This window comes from Notamacropus eugenii, chromosome 1 (genome assembly GCF_028372415.1).
Source record: "Notamacropus eugenii isolate mMacEug1 chromosome 1, mMacEug1.pri_v2, whole genome shotgun sequence".
Lineage (NCBI taxonomy): Eukaryota > Metazoa > Chordata > Mammalia > Diprotodontia > Macropodidae > Notamacropus > Notamacropus eugenii.
In genome coordinates this window covers 524331876-524352143 of record NC_092872.1, presented here as the reverse complement: position 1 = coordinate 524352143, position 20268 = coordinate 524331876, and the positions used below count along the sequence as shown (strand labels likewise).

The window sequence follows — 20268 nt, the reverse complement described above, 5'->3', positions numbered from 1 at the left end:
AAGGAATTGAAGGATCCTATGAGGTGAAGGAAAGGAGGGAATTAATTCCAAGCATGGGTGACAACCAGAGAAAAACCTGGAAGTTGGAAGATTAGAGAAAAGACTAATTTGGTTGGGATCACAGACTGAGGTGGGGAGGGGAGAGCAATGCTCAATCAGGCTGGAAAGACTGGGTCAGGCTAAATTGGGAAGAACTTTAAAAGAAGAGTTTATATTTTACCTAAGAGGCAATGGAACCCACTGGAGTTGATCGAGTAGGGAAGTCAGATAGTCACATCTGCATTTAAGGAAAATTACTTTAGCAACTTTATATAGGATGGACTGGCATGGTGAGAGATTGGAGGCTGGAGTACCAATTAGGAGGTTGTTGCAATAATCTGGATAAGAGAAGATGAGGGTTTGAACTAAGGTGGTAGCTTTATGAATAGAGAGAAAGGGCTGGATTTAAGAAATGTTGTAGAAGTCAAAACGATAAGATTTAGTGACTATAATTGGAATCAGAGACAATGAGGAGTTGAGGATAATGCTAATGTTACACACCTGGGAGACTGGAAGGATGTTGATACTTTTGCTAGAAATACAGACTTTTTAGAAGAGGATAGGATTTGGGGGAAAAACTGAGATCAATTTTGAATATATTGAGTTAGAGATGTTTGCAGGACATTCAATTTGGAATGTCTAATAAACAAATAGTGATGTAGTTCTGAAGCCTGAGGGAGAGTGGAGCTAGATGTTCTGTGTATATATGAGGGAGAGAGAGAGAGAGAGAGAGAGAGAGAGAGAGAGAGAGAGAGAGAGAGAGAGAGAATAGAGAGAGATGGAATAGAGATAAACTCATGGGAACCAATGAGGTTATTGAGAGAAAAATGTAGAGGGAGAAGAGAGATTGGGATAGATCTTTAGAGAATCTCCAGTCAGAGAGCCTGATATGGGTGATGAGCCATCAAAGAAGACTGAGAAGAAGCAATCAGATAGATAGAAAGAGAACCAGGAAAGAAGGATCACACAGTGTGGACCATGGAGCTAGATATGTGTTCTGACTGGGATGATATAACAACTTTTGATTGGGCTCCATGACCATGGAGGTTATATTGATGCCAAAGTTCATACTCAGACCCAAGGGAGGTACCACAGTCTAGAAAATAAGGAATTCCTCAGATCGCTTTTTTTTATATACCATTGAGGAGACTGAGGTCCAAAGAGATTAAATGACAAACTCAAAGTCACATCCTCTTCTTGACTCCATGTCTAGCAGTCTACTCTCTCCACCACCTAGCTGCCTCTAGAGTTCACCTCAACCAGAAGTGTCAAACTCAAACAGAAAAGGGAGCCACTAATTGGAACATAAGGATCCCTGCAGGCTGTGTATTGACTTGGGTTTTAAAATGTAATATTATCTATGTTTTATTGCATTTTTATTTATTTTGTTAAGTATTTCCCAATTACATTTAGATTTACTTCAAGCCACAGTGTGGGCTGCATATTTGACACCTCTGATCTTGACCAACCTCTCGTTTTACAAGTGGGGAAACTGAGTCAGAGAGGGGTTAAGTGATTTGCTCTGGGTTATACAGCCAGTAAGTGCCTGAGGCATATTTTGAAGTCTTCCTGACTCAGTCTAGTTTCTCAACTCCACGCTGCCTCTAGAGGTGAAGGAAGACATTCCAGGTAGCAAAATCATGTGAGTTAGAGCTGGGCCTATATACATCTTTTAAGAACTGTAAGGGGGCTGATGGCGATCTAGTGGGCAATTGTTAGGTCTGTCCACTCTTAATATGGACTCATTCTCTGTTGTCCTATCTTTATGATAAAAAGATAAGAATCCATTCTGATTGTATGTAGATACAGAAACGCAAAAATCTAAAAAAAAATTTAGCTATTACGTGGAAACATTCTTAGTGGACTTACGTCATTAAACCAGGGTATTACAAAGCTTTGCAATACCTTGGCTCTAAATGAAAGAAACAGTGGCAATTAAGCTCTGATCGTTTCATCTCTAGGAGCTTACCCTTGAGGGACTGCTTGAGGGATATTTGGGTCCAATCATACTGGGAATTCCAGCATTAGATACTTTCCAGAAGGAGGAAAAAGAAGTAGATTATTTTGGACATCTATGCTGCCCAGTGCCCAGTATCGTAGTCAGTCCAAAATGCCTTTATTTCTCCTTGATTCTAACTACTTATCTCTCGACATTTCCTCTCTTGAATTCTTGTGTTATTTCAGCGCAACCATAACCAAATGGAATGAGGGGTATAGGAGAAATTGCAGAGTGGTAGAAGGTATAGGAAAACATTCAGCCCCTTTGCCTCATGTTGCATTTTTACAGCTATGAGGTAGAAAGCAAACAAAAATTCTTCTAAGATACTTGGGCACCTTTTTGAAGCTAAGGAGGTTGCTACAGTCATGAAGTCACAGAAATTCTACTCATTTTCAGGCCCTTTAATGTTTTTGTTTTTTTTTTATTATTCCACAACAAAAATGAAAACCTCTGAGTCTATATAAGCAGAGGACAGAGTGAAACCAGACTGAGGTAAATAAAAAGTCTGCCCTTTAAAATCCCATTGTTGTTACTTTTAATCTTCCATTCTAGATTCACAGAAAAATAAAGAAAACTCCCCCCAAATTCCTGCCAACTTTTATGCAACTAGAACTTTCAGATTGTGCTAGAAGTGACTTATATATGTGCATAAATCTTTGAAAATGCCATTTCAGGGTTTGTATAAGGGAAGGAAAGCAGAAGTACAAGTGAATATGAATACTGCTCTTCTTGGGAAAAAGTGCATCTCTATAGTTGAAAAATATGGGTGAGCTTTAAATACAATCCACATAGGATATTTTTACAGTAAACAGACTAACTGAAAGGCCCCATGGGATACAAGGCCTCCTTCCTCTCCTCCATTTCAGCTGTTAGGGTCTCTTTAAAGTACAAAGAATCCATTCCCTCCTCAAAAAAGGGCCTGAAACCACTTCTAAAACCCTACTGTGACTGAGAGCTGGAAATGACTTTAGACATCAAGGCTACCCCCTCATTTTATAGATGAAGAGACTGAGGCCCGGAGAGATGAGATGATTTATCCAGTATCATGAAGGTAGTAAGAGGCAGAGGAAGGATCTGAACTCCAAATTCAGTCAAGATCTTTCCATGGAACCAAAGCTCCTGGAATTCCTTGCCCAGGGACCTCCACCTGAAATCTGATTATCAACCAATGGATATAGAAAAAGAAAATCAAGTCCTTCAAGGAACTTATACTCTCTCAGGGGAAACAACATGTTCACACATAAATAAATACAAAATATGTACAAATGAACAAAAGGCAGTTTGAAAAGGGGAGATGTTCATATCTGGGAGGATAAGGATAGGCTTATATATGGGGTGGCATTGAAGGAAGCTAGGCAGAGGTGAGGAGATGGGGTAGAGGCCAATGCTAAGGCATGGAGATGAGAAATCCAGTGTCATGTGCGAGAAGGAGCAAGAAGGCCAGTTTGGATGGACCATCAAGTACTTAAAGGACAGTAATATGACTTGATCAAGGTCTTTGCTAGTCACTGGCAAAGCCAGAAGTAGCTCTACTGGTTCCATTCTCTTCCCATTATTCCACACCATCCAAGAGTCACTGCCTTGATGTTCATTGCCTGTATGTGCCACTGATGTTCCCTGGCTTCATAATCTACATCCCAGCAGACTGGAGGGCTTGGGGATTCAAGCAGCCCCTGCCTAACTCCCCACCCCCTAGCTGCAGTCATATAGACCACCCACTTTTCCCAGACTTGAAGTCATTTGTGGACTGAACTTAATGGGCATGAATTACTTAATTACAACTTCTGGCTTCCTGACTCTTCCTTAGTAATTAAGGGGCTTGCTAGGACTCCTGTGTTTTCTGTTCACTTCTTTGCCTGCCTCCTGACCTTGGTAACTTCTGGCAGAATTCTTCACTTCTGTGCTCTGAATTCCCTTATGTCCTGTTGGTACCCCAGCAATCCTCTTTCTCCCCCTTTTCCCAGAACTGATGAGCTAATGTTAACTTTACTCCCACCCTCCCCTTCCTGACCTGACGCCTGTTCCTGGTCATTTGGAAACAATTGGGGTTTCTGTGGTAAGAAAGGCTCCATGATGGCTTTTGAGCTATGGTGAATGATCAACTTATAGTCACATTCTCAACCCGTCTTTCTACCAGCTTAATTATAGTTGGGAACTCCCTCCCTGAGACCCAGCTAGTCAGAAACTGCTAAAAATGCTGACTTTTACCCAGGGTATCCTGCTGCTGTGTCCTAGAATGCTACACTTCGTGGCTGGCATACGGAGCATCAGAGAAAGACATATCCTCAGCTGAGAAAGAAGCCTTTCTAATACACATTTCAGAGAAAGACAGAGAATGAGCTCCTTTTTCCTACCAGGTAGTGTTGAAGATAGTATAATCCCCAAGATAGGCAGAGTGCTGCCCATTGGGGGCCAGGGGAATGTTCCTGAGTGGGAGAAGAAGGAAAAGATTATATTAATGGTGACTGGCATAAATGTAAACGTAGAGTCTGAGCTTACTCTCCTACCCTTTCTCCCAGCATTATAGCATTGGTTCCTCAGAGCTCATTCCCTCTCTTAGGGTTTGAGTACCCTGAGAAAGACATCTTTTTTCTACTATTTTCTAGTATTATATCGTCTTCGTTGCTATAGTCCTCACTCTCTCAATGGGTGACCTCTAAGGTCCCTTCTCCCTCTTGGGATCAAAAACCTTCAATGATGGTTTCCTAATTATAAGATTCAGTCCAAATTCCTCAAACTAGTATACATATGGATATATTCTAACTCTTATCAAGCAATCAACAAGCATTTATTAAGCTCTTGATAGGTAATAGGCACTGTACTAATGACAGGGGGCACAAATACAAAGAACAAAGTGATTCCTATTCTTAGGAAACTTACATTCCATTGCGGAAAGACAGCTTGTACACACACATGTACAGTACCTGTATGTACAGTGAATCATCACAAAGCTGTTAGGGGGAGAGGGGGCCAGCAGTTGGGGAGATCCAGAGGGACTGCATGTAGACAGTGCTATTTGAGCTACATCTTGAAGGAAGAGAAAGATTCTGTGAGGAAGAGGTAGGAAGTCCCCATTCCAGGGAATTCCTAGGTCAATGAAAAGGATCTCCTCTCTACCTAATAATAGCTCCCATTTACACAGTGCTTTAAGGTTTGAAAAGCATTTTATCTATACCAATTCATTTGGTCCCTTCATTGTGGGTAAGGACCACAATGCAGAGCACAGAGATGGGTGATGGAGTGCTGTGTATAAAGAGAAAACTTGAGTGTCTGGTCCATAGAGTGCAGAAAAGGGAGTCATGTGTAATGAGGCAGGCAGAGAAAAGAGGTTGGGGCCAGTTTGTGAAGTCTGCTCATTGGCTTTTTGGACCTCTTTTGTCATTTGAGTCAGTCTATTTTTAAAGGTGTTATTTTCTTCAGCATTTTTGGGGTCTCCTTTAGCAAGCTGTTGACTCACTTTTCATGATTTTCTTGAATTGCTCTCATTTCTCTTTCCATTTTTTCCTCCACCTCTCTTACTTGATTTTCAAAATTCTTTTTGAGCTCTTTCATGGCCTGAGACCACTGCATATTTATTTTGGAGGTTTGGGACGCAGAAGCCTTGACTTTGATGTCTTTCTCTGAGGGTATGCACTGTTCTTCCTCATCTGAAAGAATGGAAGAAAATACTTCTTCATCAAGAAAATAATGTTGCGTAGTCTTTTTTTTTCCTTTTTGGGGGCATTTTCCCAGCCAGTTACTTGACTTTTGAGTCTTTTGTCAAGAGAAGGTTATACTCTGGGGACCTGCAAGTTCTGAGTTCCTCCAAGGTGTCACAATGAAGGAAGAGGAGTTTACTCCTCTCCTGGTCTGTGCTCTGGTCTGGGAGCAACCACAAACCTTTTTGCCAGGATCTGTGAGTAGAATTCCCTCTCCAGATCCTCCACCACTCATAACTGAGACCCAGATCAGCAGCTCAATTCCCCAGGGTCTTTAGGTTGAGTGCTCCAAAAATGGATGCTGCCATTGCCCTGGGGCCAGGGCTAGAGCCTTCTAGCCCTTCTCCCTTCTCAGTCAGCTGAAAGAGCTTTCTCACTGACCTTTGAAGCTGTCTTTGGCATTTGTGGGTTGAGGAATCTGGGAACTGCAGCTGCTACCTGAGATTCCGCATGCTGAAGCCTGCTCCAGTCCTGTCTGAGTCACCCCATGTGGCCAAGGCTGGGCTTTGCTCCACTCCAAGAATAGATAGACCTTTCCTGTTGGCCTTCTAGGCTTCCTTGGGCTGGAAATCTTTTTCACTCTATCGGCTTCTGCTGCTCTAGAATTTGTTTAGTCATTTTTTAAAGGTATTTTATGGGGTGTGGGGGTAGAGCTAGTTCAGGTCCACCCTTCTACTCCACCATCTTAGCTCAGCCCCCCAGTTTGTGAAGTCTGAAGTCAACATTTCCAAAGGTGTTTTCTCCAGCATCTCCTTCTGGAGTTGAGTAGGAATAGGCAGAGGTCCTGGACCTGGGATTTCATTGGCATAGACTTCCAGGTGAGGAAATGCCCAGTGCAGTTCACACTTCTTCTGCAACTTCTCCTGAAAACATGTCTAGAGCAGTGATGTCAAACTCAAATAGAAATGGCCACTAAACTTTACATAAGAATTCCTACTGCCACATATACTAATTTAGAAAGCAACATGTAAATATTACATATATTCTATTGTATTTTATTTACCTTGTTAAATATTTCCCAATTATATCTTAATCTAATTGGGGCCACACTCAGAAGCAGGTTGGATTGCATGTTTGACCCATCAGTCTAGAGAACTAAGAAGCTAAGTGACTTGTCTAAGGTCACACAGTCAGCTGGTGTCAGAAAAGGGACTCCTGGCTTCAAGTCCAGTTTTCTGTCTAAAACACAGAGGTTTCCAAACTTATTTGACTTACTGCTCCCTTTAAAAAAAAAGTTACTTAGTAATCCCTTCTCCTCCCCCCCCCCAGAAAGTTACTTTCTTTAACCCTTTGATTTTTTTTAAATTAGTTCATTTCAAAAAAATATAAAATATTTTCTTTAAAATGGCACATCTTAAATTTGATAATTTATTATAAATTTGTGGGTTTTTTCTTACATTGAAATTTTGTTGATGCAATATTGCATCACGTAACCATACACAATGTATTATAAACAAGTCATTACACACACATATTCCTGCCGATGCATGCTGGACTTCCAAACAATGTGCAACACACTTGTCTGTCAGAGCTTAAGACCTGTCAGCAGACTTGACCACTGATCAGTTATAACTTGTTATATGTTTATTTGGAAAATAATGTAATCACTAGGACTTTAACTCTGTTATACAACAGATGAAATATGCATGAATGGTTTTTCAAAATTTTCTTATCTTCTTTCCTTATGCTTCCACCACCCCTTTATTCTTCTTCATCACCCCGCAATTGCACCTGAGGCTACTCCTGCCTCCCCTCAATCATTCCAGAACCCCTCTGGGGGCAGTATCACCCATTTTGGGACCTATGAATTCTACTATAACCTTTCTACTGGTTAGTAAGAGTAGGAAACTCAGAACATGGTACCTGAGACAAGAGTCTAGAGAATGATTTTTCAGCTTTCACTCTAGGCCACTGGCCACTGGTGGCTCAGCTAACCCATAATTAAAGTCTACTCCCTTCCAGTTCCAAACAGTACACACAGACCAGTGCAACGGTATGAGAAGGTTCCATCTTCCCAGGTACACAGAAGATAGGACACATCTAATTCTGGATCAATGGCAGCTGCATCATTCTTGGAGAAAAATATATGGAATCTACAACACCAAATACAGGTGTGGATTAACCAAATGCAGTGAGGATAGAGACCCTTTTGGGCATGGAATCCTTCAAAGAGTTTCTCTCTAAAAGTTTTGTTGTTGTTCAGTCATTTCAATCATGTTCAACTCTTCATGACTCCATTTGGGATTTTCTAGGCAGACACTGGAATGATTTGTCATTTCTTTCTCATGTTCATTTTACAGATGAGTAAACTGAGGCAAACAGGGTTAAGTGACTTTCCCTGGGTCACACAGCTAGTATGTATCTGATGAGTCTTCCTGATTCCAAGCCTAGTGCTCTATCCACTACACTACACTACACTACACTACACTACACTACACTACACTACACTACACTACACTACACTACACTACACTACCTAGCTGCAGGTGAGCTCTGAACTAATATTCTGCAGATAGAGGCTGAGTTAGCTCAGGCAACCAGCAACTGGAGGAGGTTTCTGCCTTACTTTATGGCCTGTCTTCACTGTGCTCTGTTCAGGCCAACCTTATACTCTGACTCCACAATCCTGAATAGCAACAGCAGCCATAGATGATGAGTATGTTTACCTACAGTAAGACAGGTAGGCATGCAAAGACTTGGCAACTCTGCTGAGTATATACTATAGCCAAGAGCCTCATTGCTGCTACAAAGAGAAAGTCCTTTCAAAAGATTTTGTACAAGTAAATAAACGGTTATTGAGAGCAAAAAGGAGGCAATCTGGGAAAATAAGAGTTACTTCACAGCATCAAAGTTACAGCCCTTCAGAGCCAGGAGTCCCAAAGTCAGTTTGTAAAAACCCAAAACTGTTTCAAATATACAGAAACGGACTGTAAGGAAAACTAACTCCACTTCAGAGATTTAAAACAACCTTTGGGCTGTTTATAACAAAGGTGCTGAAATGACAAACTGAGCAACTTTTGGGCTCCAAGAAGTCCTTATGACACCACAAGGGGACCATGATTACATTATTAAATGTTGATAAGATTCACCTGTAAATTCCTAGGTCAATGAAAAGGATCTCCTCTCTACCTAATAATAGGTCCCATTTACACAGTGCTTTAAGGTTTGAAAAGCATTTTATCTATACTAATTCATTTGGTCCCTTCACAACAATCTTGTGAGGTAAGCACATTATTATCACCATTTTATAGATGTGGAAACTGAGATTGAGAGAAGCTGCTGGGCCAGCTCAGTGTCACACAGCTAGTAAAGATTTAGAATCTATTGAGGTGGAAGGTTGAGCTGCCCCTAGATTACAGCACACCCCTCTCCTCCCTGTGTGCATGGTATAGCGTTGTGGCTTGAATACAGTTGGGGAACAGTGAGTTCCACAACAGACATTTTACAAACTATTATTCTTATCATCTTTATTATTATTCAAAAGAACATTTATTCAACGCCTCCTGAGTGCAGAGGATCACCCTAGTTGTAGGGAAGGACATTTCACATAAAGGCAGGATGTGTAATGAAAAAACATTCTGATTTTGGAGTCAAAAGACCTGACCTCTAATCCTGGTTCTGTTACTTTCTACAAATGAGATGCAGTGAGTGAAAGTACTTTGGACCAAACACACAGGTACACCCTGAATTAGGCTGCACCACCACTTGGCTTTGCAATAACTTTGTGAATGCATTGTAACCAAAGACTACAGTAAAGTCATCAAGTCTTGGTATAATATCCTTTGGCCAGCGAAGCCAATTAGGACATTTATTATATTGTCCCTTTTGAAGCTAACTGTCCTGGATATTTTGGCTTAACATCATGTTTTTGTAAAGACTGATTAATAATGTTAAGTAGGATAGGTCTATAAAAATATAAGCTATGAAAACATAAAATAAAAACATTTTTTTCATTGAAAATAAATGGGATCTTTTTATTCTCTTACTCAGTAGGGGACTTTGATACCTACTGATAAAATAGACAAGAGAAAGAGTATTGTAAAAATGAATAAATCTGAAACACCTGAGAACTCTGACCAATTAAATGATCAACAAGGATTCCAGAGATCAGTGACTAAGAATGTTAATCACCTCCTGAGAGAAAAGATGATGAGTGAATATGCAGGAGACATACATTTTCTTTCTATCACATAACCTCTGACTACCTCAGTTTCCTCATCTGTAAGAAGGGGGTAATAATAATAATATCTACCTCTCAGGGTTGTTGTGAGGATCAAATAAGATATTTAGAAAGTGCTTGGCAAATCTTAAAGTCTTATATTATCCTTATTACTATTTTTCTTTTTCAATAGGTGGAGGAAGGTAGGAGGTGGAAAAACCAAATGTTTGGTCATTGAAACAAAGATACATATACATATACATACATACACTATATATATATATTTAAAAGAATGAGTAGGGTACTATACCATGAATAAAAAGATCAAAGGATGTGAATAATTTCAAAAGGGGAAAAATGATCAGCTATCCCTTAAAACAACATTCAAACTCACTAATAATTCAAGAGATGAAAACTAAAGAAAGAAAATTGATCCTGTTAGGTCAAGGCCCCAGAATGGGAGCCAGGGGCCTGGTGGAGTGCTGGGTTATAGGTTCTATTCTAACACCAAGTGTGGGTGTTATAATGATGCTGGATTAGTTTTATTTTTTCATTCTTCCCTTTTGCTTTGTTGTAGTCACTGTGGCTATATTGTTTTCTTGGGCACCCATTCAAATGAGTCTTTCCATCTTCCTTTGAACCAACCCCTCCATGTTACAGAGGAAACTGAGGCCACACATGTCAGTAGATGAGGTAGTTGGCAACAGAATGAGAAGTGAGACCAAGGAGTCTTTCTGACTCGTCCTCCCAGTGTCCCTTCCACCACACTTCACCAGGCCAATTCTCCAGCCTCAAAATGATGCTTATGTTTTGGCCAACTTGAGCAGAGCCAGGTTATAAACAAATCTAGTTCCAGAACTGTGGCCCTTGGGCAGTGCTTTAGGGAGCCTATGTTGATTTTGGTGCCATCCCACCGGGAAGGGAGGGTGTTAAATAATGGAAAATAGGCCAGGGCAAAGCTTCTCAGGCTGTTGGCATTTCAAAAGCCCCACAGCTGTCCTCAGTCTTCCTCCTGCAGACAACCTAGAAGCACACAGGGAATTCTTTTCTCTGTTATTGAGATATCTAAGTGAGTCAATACATGACAACATCTTCTATGGAAGGGGGAGAGGCTGGGAGGGGAAGGTTAGGAATGGAGGTGGCATTGAAGTTTTGGTTGGCTCCAGTGGGTTAGAGACTGGGCTCTGATTCCTGGTTTAGGTCATAAGAGAGCAACATTTACAGCCTCTCATTTCCACTTAGAACCAATCACTCCAAGAGAAGTGATGGGGGTGTGGGAGAAGGAGGATGAGGGGTGGAGGCTAGAGGGAGGACAAAGGGTGGGGCTAGAGGGAGTATTGTTAGAATCTGAAAAATCAGAGAAGTTATAGGGTGGGGTGGGAAGGGCTCTGGTGGGGACTAGGTTGGTTTACAGTAACTCCCAGGGAGCTCCCAGGGGGCCCTTCTCTCTGAAAACTAAGGTTCTATAAGTAGTGATATCACATCATGGCCAGAGCTTTGAGGCTACAGTCAAAGGACCTGCTAATTTTGATATTTCCTACACGTGTAACCTCTTCGGACCTCTTTCCATATGGAAAATGAGGAGAATTGACTAGAATCTTCTAGCTCCACCCTTCTATAATACTGTTAAAGGTGTGCATGAGAAGGGAGAGTGGGCCTAGCCTTCAAAACCTAGTTGTCTTCTACCTTTCCCATCTCTTTACACCTTAATCCCTGCCATTTCCTCTTCAATCCAGCCACTCTGGCCTCCTGATCCAACAAATAAAACATCTCATCTGTTCCCCTCTGGGTATTTTCTTCACTGTCCCCTATGGCTGATGCAGACTCTCCCTCCTAATGTCTGCCTGGTTGCTTCCCTGGCTTCCTTTAAATCCAAGTAAAATCCTATTTTCTGCAGAAAGCCTTTCCCAACTCCTCTAAATTCTGGTGCTTTCCTTGCCATAATTAATTATTTCCTAATTATATGTGTGTTTGTGTAATTACAGCTTATTTGTATCTATTTGTCTGCCCATAGTCTCCCTCATTAGACTCTAAGTTTCTTGTGGGCAGGGACTCTTTTGTCTCTTGTGTATCCCCAACATTTAACATACAGTGCCTGGAACAGGGAAACATATAACAAATTCTTGTTAACCAAGTATGCGTTGGTAGAGAGAGTTTCCTCACTGCAAGCCCCCATATATCAGTGAAATTCTTAAAAAACATCCATGGGTTATTGCACTAAGCTCTGGAGTACAAGGAATACAGGATACGGGACTTGTCCTGTTCCAGCTAGAGAGAAAGAACATAGACACAAAATATTACCAATATTACAAGGAAAGCTGGCTAAAGACTATGAGAATCATAGGGAAGGTGAGTTCTGAGGGAATTAAAAAGAAGGAAGCACCCTATGAGCACTGGGATGGGCAGGGAAAGATTTCAAGGAGACCTGAAGCCATAAAAACAACTTTCGATTTTGAAGTCAGAGGATCTGGAGTACAAAACAGGAAAATGATAAATGTAGGAGAAGATGGGGGAAAATTGGAACACTGATGCATCGCTGGTGGAGTTGTGACCTGATCAATTTGGAACTATGCCGAAAGAACAATAAAACTGTGCATATACTCTTTGGTCCAGCAATACCACTTCTAGGGCTGTATACCGAAGAGATCATAAAACAGGGATAAAGGACACACATGTACAAAAATATTTATAGCAGTTCTTTCTGTGGTGGCCAAGAATTGGAAATTGAGGGGATGCCCATCAATTGGGAAATGGTTGAACAAGTTGGGGTATATGAATGGAATGGAATACTATTGTGCTACAAAAAATGATGAGCAGGCAGATTTCAGAAAAACCTGAGAAGACTTATATGAGCTGATTTTGAGTGACATGAGCAGAACGAGGAGAACCTTGTACACAGTAACAGCCACATTGTGTGATGATCAACTTTGACAAACTTAACTCTTCTCAGTAATGCAATGATGTAAGACAATTCCAGAAGACTTGTGATGGAAATGCTATCCACATTGAGAGAAAAAACTACAGTCTGAATGCGAATTGCAACATACTATTTTCTCTCTTTTTTCTTTCTTTCTTGTGTTTGGTTCTGATTCTTCTTTCACAACATGACTAATGTGGAAATATGTTTAATATGATTGTACATGTATAGCCTCTATCAGATTGCTTGCTGTCTTGGGTAGTGAGAAGGAGGGGAAATTTGGAATCTAAAATCTTATAAAAGTGAATGTTGAAAGCTATCTTTACATGTAATTGGAAAAAATAAAATACTAATAAGTGGGACAGGGGAGAAGAGATGTTATTCATAGAAAAATACCAAAGAAACTAGTAGAACAAATGCTGAGGGACAGCGGTGGAGTGGGGAGAGTCCCTGACTTGGCGTCAGAAAGACTCAAGTTAAACTCCTACCTCAGATTCTCACTAGCTGTACGATCTTGGCCAAGTCTATTTCTCTCTCTCAACTTCAGTTTCTTCATCTGTAAAATGGAAATAATCATAGTACTGACCTCACAGTGTTGTTGTGAAGTTCAAGTGAGATAATCTACATAAAGTATGTTATAAACCTTGAAGTGCTATGTAAATGTTCGTTGTTATTATTATTAATTATTATCTAGACCAAAGTCAGAAAAACTTGAATTCTTAGTTTGATTTCACAACTCCCTGCCTCCATGATCCTAGGCAAATCATTTCATGCATCAATAAAAGATGCATTTCATAAGTTCTTTTTAATATTTTTTTAAAATAATTTATTTTCCCCCAATTACATGTACAATTTTTAACATTCTTTTCTTTAAAGTTTTGAGTTCCACATTCTATCTCTCCCTCCTTTCTTCCTCTTCCCCTCCCCTCTTTGATATAGGTTATACATGTGCAAGCACACAAAACATTTCCATATTAGTCATTTTGTGCAAGGAGATTTGAACAAAAAAAGGTAAAAAATAGTATGCTTCAATCAATATTCAGACAACATGAGTTCTTTCTCTGGAGGTGAATAGCATTTTTCACCGTGAGTCCTTTGGGATTGTCTTGGATCATTGTATCGCCAAGATACAATGCACTAAGTCATTCAGAGTTGATCCTTGTATGATATTGCTGTTCCTGTCCACAATGTTTTCCTCATTCTGCTCACTTCATTTTGGATCAGTTCATGTTAGTCTTTCCCAATATTTATTAAGTTCTGGGCACAGTGCTATATACTGGGGATACAAAGAATAAAGCAAAGACAACTCCTGCCCTCAAGAATTATTATATATTATATTATGTATTATTATATTCTAATGGGAGAAAACAACATGTATAGGGAAGTCACAGGAATGGTGAGTGGCCTCATAGGTCAATCAACTCTTACTCTCTTTCTAGGAATGATAAATTGTTGATTTGCTTAGTGTTCACAAAGCTAAATGTGGACCTGAGAGCAGAGGGGAGGGAAGGTGGCCTAGCAGTAAGATAGGTGTGGTGTAGTGGAATTGGGTATGAGGCTGGGACCATATGGTGAACCCTCACCATTCAGGTAAGCACAATTCCAGAATGGGGGCTAGAGGAAAAGGTCCAGATCAGAGAGGAAGGGTAGAAGAATAATCAGCGTCAGTAATGGAAGTAACAGGATATCATGGCAGGATGATGGCTGGGATACCAGCATGGTTGGGTAAACCCTCACCATTCTGGGCCTTAGTTTCCTCACATGTAAAATGAGACAGTTGGAGTAGATCTCTAAGTTCTCTTCTAGATGTCACATTCTACATTCTTTACAATATTAAGCAAAGTCCCATGTCTTGACCTCCCATTTTCTTCCAATCCTAGGTATCCCTGGACCTCCAGGACCAAGAGGACTCAAAGGCGACATGGGTGTGAAGGGACCCTATGGGAGCAGGGGTCCCAAAGGAGACAATGGCACTATGGGCCCCCCTGGGCCTCAGGGCCCTCAGGGTCAGCCTGGTAAAGCAGGGCCAGCAGGTGAAAGGGGACCCAGTGGCCTCAAAGGTTTCCCAGGCCTTAAAGGATCTAAAGGCAGCTTTGGATCAGCAGGACTCAAAGGACAGCCAGGTCCCAAGGGTGATATGGGACCCCAGGGGCCAGAGGGGCCCCCAGGTTCTCCAGGTCCACCAGGACCCCAGGGCAAGCCAGGGATTGCTGGGAAGACAGGGTTACCAGGCCAGATTGGGCCCATGGGTCCAAAGGGCGAGCCTGGCATACAGGGCCCCCCAGGTCTTCCTGGATCTCCAGGGCTACCAGGAAACCAGAGTCCCTACTGAACAGAGTCCACTTCCTAGAAATGCTTCCACACAAAAGTTCTGAGGAAAGGGACTGCCCAAAGCAGCCCAAGGTCCCGTCAAGGAAGAAGCATCTCTCCAAAGACAACTGTGCTTCCTTCGTCTCCACTAGGATTCCTTTTGGATCTGACCTGTCCATTTCCAGCTTTCAAAACACTTCCTGCTTGCTGCTTTGGCTAGTCCCAGTGGGGATCTTAGAACCTCAGTCTTATCCCAAAAGGCTGCTGCCATGGTTCCCAGTACTAAATTAATGGGACTAAACTTGTTCATTCTTAGGGGGAAGATGGGGATGGAGATGATGATGATGGTGGTGGTGGAGGCTGCGGTGGTCATGTTCATGGAATGATTGTGCTGATGGTCAAAGATAAGAAGCAGCAGCTCCCTTCTTACTATTCCCCTTTCCCATAAAACCTTTCTCCACTGAACAGGGGTCTAACTGGACTAGCATTGGGAGGGTGAGAATACAGGTCATGAGGAGGAGCAGATGGGTTCAGGGTGCCCATGCAGATGGGAATTAAGCACATTACTGTATGGGAGTCAATAACCGATCTGGTAGTGATCACCCAAGAGAAGGTGTTGAACCAGTGTCATCACTGGTATGGCAAATATTCTCTCTTATTCCTCCATCATATCCAATATGACTAGGGTCAACTATATCCTGGATGTGTTGAGGAAGAAGACAAAAAGGAACTTCCTGTTTGTGCAGATCATTAGGTAGTAGATCTATTTCGCCATCAAAAAAGCTTCTTGGTTTGGACTCTATCCTATTGGAGGTGATTGAGAAACCTTTAGAGGAATAACTTCAGAGAGAATGATCTTCTTGATTGGAATAGAAAGAAATAGCCATGCCTTCCTCTGGGCCCGGCCTCTGGTTTCAGTTGAAAGCAAGGGGCCTTTATAAAAGGCCCCTTAGCTCCCCACCTCCTCTTTGGGCATGCAGCAGCCCCATAAGAACTAATATGGAAGGGTGTCTTCACTTTAGAGAAAAAAACCCAGTGATTGAAAGTGCACTGTAAAGTTTGGTTTAGGATCTGGAACTGTCATTTTATTGGGGCAGGAAACTCCCCATGAGGTAACTCCCTTCACTAGCACAGATCAGCACCTGCTCTGCATCTTCTAGTCTTTGAAAACTGCTTAAAGTAGGTTGATGAAAATGGATGGAAAAGGCTACTGATGTGGGGATGAGGTAAAGAGAGCAAACTGAAGAGGATGGTCCTGGTTAAACATACTCATGCTTGGGGGCTTTGGGAAGATAGGTCTTCACACACACACACACACACACACACACACACACGTTCACACCCAACCCTGAGGCTGGCCCTCTCTGTTCCCTGAACACGAGCTCATTGTTGTCACAGGGGATGTACCACGCAGCGGCAGGTACCCCCTGCTTCCACCACACTAGGTCCATCTGGCCCTAGCATACACTGAACAGCTGCTCATTCTATACGCATATTTACAGTGATCCCACAAGGAATGCCTTTCTGCTCTCTGATCCAGGACTAAAAAGCATCCCCAGCCAATCCAGTGAAGAAGGATAAATTCACTGTAGTAGTGGACAGGACTCACCACTTAAAGATCAAGGGTAGGGCCCTCAAATGAGTACAGTGTTTGATCCTCTTGTTTCCCAAGAAGATACAGGCCATCCCTCTACTTCCACCACCCTCAGCTTCCAGAGGGCACTGGAAAGAGAAATATCAAGAAATTCCTTGGGAAAGGATAAAGATTCCCTAAACTATGGCCCTCCCTGGTCTGTGGGAACCACAGAAGCCACCTATCCTCACATTTCTGCAGGATCACAATCCCAGACTTTAGGGAAGAGGGGATTAGGGTCTTTGCTATCAGACTAATTGATCTGGAACAAAGCCCTTGTACCACTTTCATTGTCTTTGTTCGAATTAATATGCAACTGGTTTGCATATTCCCCCACTGCAGCTGTGCAACCCTCATATCTACCTATATCACAAAACATTGTATTAATGGATGAATAAAGAGATACCTGAGGGAGATGGGCTTCCTGACCTTTCTTCCAAGGAGGTGCCATTTTGGTGGAAGATAGAGGAATCACCCACAGAAACATCTACCCCACATAGAGTCTCTATAGACTCAGGGAGGGACTGCTCTGGTGGAACAGAGAAATCACCCCCAGACACATCCAACTCCATCTAGAGTCTTCATATCTGTGCCTCTCTTCCACAGACATACTGCTCTGATAGAACATGGGGGAATCACTACAAGATAGGTGCATCCCATAGTCTCTGATTCTGGATACTCTGGTCCATCCATCAATCAACAATCATTTACTGAGTGACTCCTTTATGGACAACATAGTGCTTGACCAGGGGATTAAGAAGTTGGGGATTGTAGTTCCTACCCCACAGGTCTTTATGACCGAATTTGGGGGGTAGGCAGTAGAATAAGCCAAAGCAGAAGAGAACATACGCATAAAAATATGCCCAAAGATAAAAAGAAAATAATAATAGCAGATAGCATTTATATAGCACTTCAAGTTTTTCAAAGTACTTTACACAGATTATCTCATATTATTTAAAATAGGGGCCAAGTTCCAACTGAGGAGTACAGGCAATAATTTCCAGAGGATCATAAATTTAGAACTAGAGTGATTTTAGAGTGTATCCCAACCTCTCCATTTTACAGATGAGGAAACTGACACTCAGGAGGTTTAAATGACCTGTCCGTGGTCATATACAGGCATACCTCAGAGACACTGCAGGTTCAGTTCCAGACCACCACAATAAAGCAAATATTGCAATAAAGAAAGTCACTTTGTTTCCCAATGCATATAGAAGTTATATTTTCAATATACTGTATTCTATTAAGTGTGCAATAGCATTATGTCGTAAAAGAAAAACCAATGTGCATACCTTAATTAAAAAATACTTTATTGCTAAAAAATGCTAACCATTATCTGAGCCTTCAGTGAATCACAATCTTTTTACTAGTAGAAGGTCTTATCTTGATGTTGATGGCTGCTGACTGATCAGGGTGGTGGCTGCTGAAAGCTGGGGTTGCTATGGCAATTTCTTAAAATAAGACAACAATGAAGTTTGCCACATTGGTTGACTCTTCCTTTCATGAAAGAGTTCTCTGTAGCATGCAATGTTATTTGATAGCATTTTACCCACAGTACAATTTCTTTAAAAATTCTTTCAAAAATTTCCTCTCAAACCTTGCCACTGCTTTATCAACTAAGTTTATGTAATATTCTTCGACAGGGAACAGGGGGGCCCTAGGAGAGGGACAAAGATGGGGGAACAACTGGATGCGTGCAGCGGTCAGAACACACACACCTTTATCAATTAAGTTTACTGTCTTACATGGGCATGGTTTGTGGTGCCCCAAAAGAATTACATCAGTAACATCAAAGATCACTGATCACAGCTCACCATGACAGATACAATAATAATGAAAAAGTATGAAATAATGAGAAAATTACCAAAACGTGACACAGGAACATGATGTGAATATGTGCTGTTGGAAAAATGGTGCTGATAGACTTGCTCAATGCAGAGGTGCACCAACCTTCAAAAAAGGCAATATCTTCATAGCACAATAAAATGAGGTAAGCCTGTAGGCAGTAAATAGAAGAGTCAGGATTTGAATTCAGGTTCTCTTCAGATCCATTGCTAATTTCACTGAAACATTCATTCCCTGGCCACAGAAAGGAGAGAAGACAGCAAGCTGGGGTAGTCAGAGGAGGCTTCATAGAGAAGGTTGGCCTCCACCTGGGACTTGAAGAACCAAAAGGATTCAAAAGAGCAGAGGAAGGGAAAATACACTCCTCTGGCAAACTCTGATGCCACCTATCCCCCAAACAAAGAAATCCTTCACGGCCTGTGTCCTTTCCTCTGATGTAACCTCTAGGTTGACTTCCATGACCTTGTAACTGCAATGAGTCTCATTGTTTGACTCAACCCAACAGGTATTCAATAAGATCTTAGTCTGTGCCAGGCCCTGTGCCAGGTGCTGGAACTATAAAGACAAAACCAAAACGATCTCAGCCCTCAAGCAGTTTACATTATACAATGAAACCTTACTGAAGGATCATAGAGGTTGAAAGTCATCTAGTCCAACCATTTCATCTTACATATGAGGAAACTGAGGACTTAGCCCAGAGTCATACACAATACAAGAAGCAGAGTCAAGCTTAGAAAGAACATTCTCCAATATTGGATCCAAAGCTCTCTATCCACAGCCAAGTTCCAGGGCAGGAATACATGCCAAGCATGTAGAATTGGAACAGGATGAGATGAGGCTTCAGGGTTACTCTGGTCCCCAACAGCATTGACTCCAGTCCCCATGAAGACCACCAGCTACATGAAAGCATGTCCTACTTAGCTTTCTATCTCCTGGAGTGCTTAACATGGGCCTTGGACAGGGAAGGTGTGAAATAAATTTGCTGATTTGAATTCAGACTCCGTGTTATCTCCTTATCCAACAAATAAATCTGGCTGCTATGGAGAGAGCTGAGTAAGTAGAGAAGTTATTGCCATTTTCCCGTGTGGTACTTCAACTATCCTCCTAGATTCCTATGACTTTCCAAAAGTAATAGTGTCAATAGACCAAATGGGAGATTGGTCAGTAGACAGAAATTCAAACCAAATATCAGGTCTAGGGTAAGAATCTTTCTCAGGAAGCTAGGTGGTGCAGTGAATAGAATGCTAAAGTCAAGAAGGCTTGTGTTCAAATCCAACTTCAGACACTTATTAGCTGTGTGACCCTGGTCAAATAGCTTAATCATGTTTGCCTATTTCCTCCTTTGTAAAATGAAGACTCAATGACCTCAAAGTTCCTTCCAGATCAAATCTATAATCCTATGATTTGTCAAGTAGTGAGACAATTTCTGAAGCTTAGGAGTATAGGTTTAAAGCTAAATGGGATGTTAGAAATCATTTGGTCCATTCCTCTCATTTTCCAAAGGAGAAAACTGAGGTCAGAATGATTCAGTGACTTCCCTAAGGTAAAATGGCAAAGTCAGAATCTGAATCCAGGGTCTCTTGAGTTCAAATATAGCATATAGTGTAGTCAATACCAGGCCCTGTGCCAGATGTTGGAACTATAAAGACATGCTGCACTACAAATCTA

At 41.5% G+C, this 20268-nt stretch overlaps 1 protein-coding gene across 7 annotated transcripts in view; it reads left to right on the top strand.

The window, feature by feature from the left end:
• The window catches only part of SCARA3 (scavenger receptor class A member 3), a 62046-nt gene extending 42454 nt beyond the window's left edge, over positions 1-19592 (top strand). For all 7 annotated transcript variants that reach the window (XM_072633839.1, XM_072633842.1, XM_072633838.1 and 4 more), the window contains one exon: positions 14693-19592. In XM_072633839.1, the coding sequence (XP_072489940.1) occupies positions 14693-15144 (452 nt within the window). In that variant the 3' untranslated portion in view covers positions 15145-19592. The remainder of the gene's footprint in view (positions 1-14692) is intronic.
• The last annotated feature ends 676 nt before the right edge of the window (positions 19593-20268 follow it).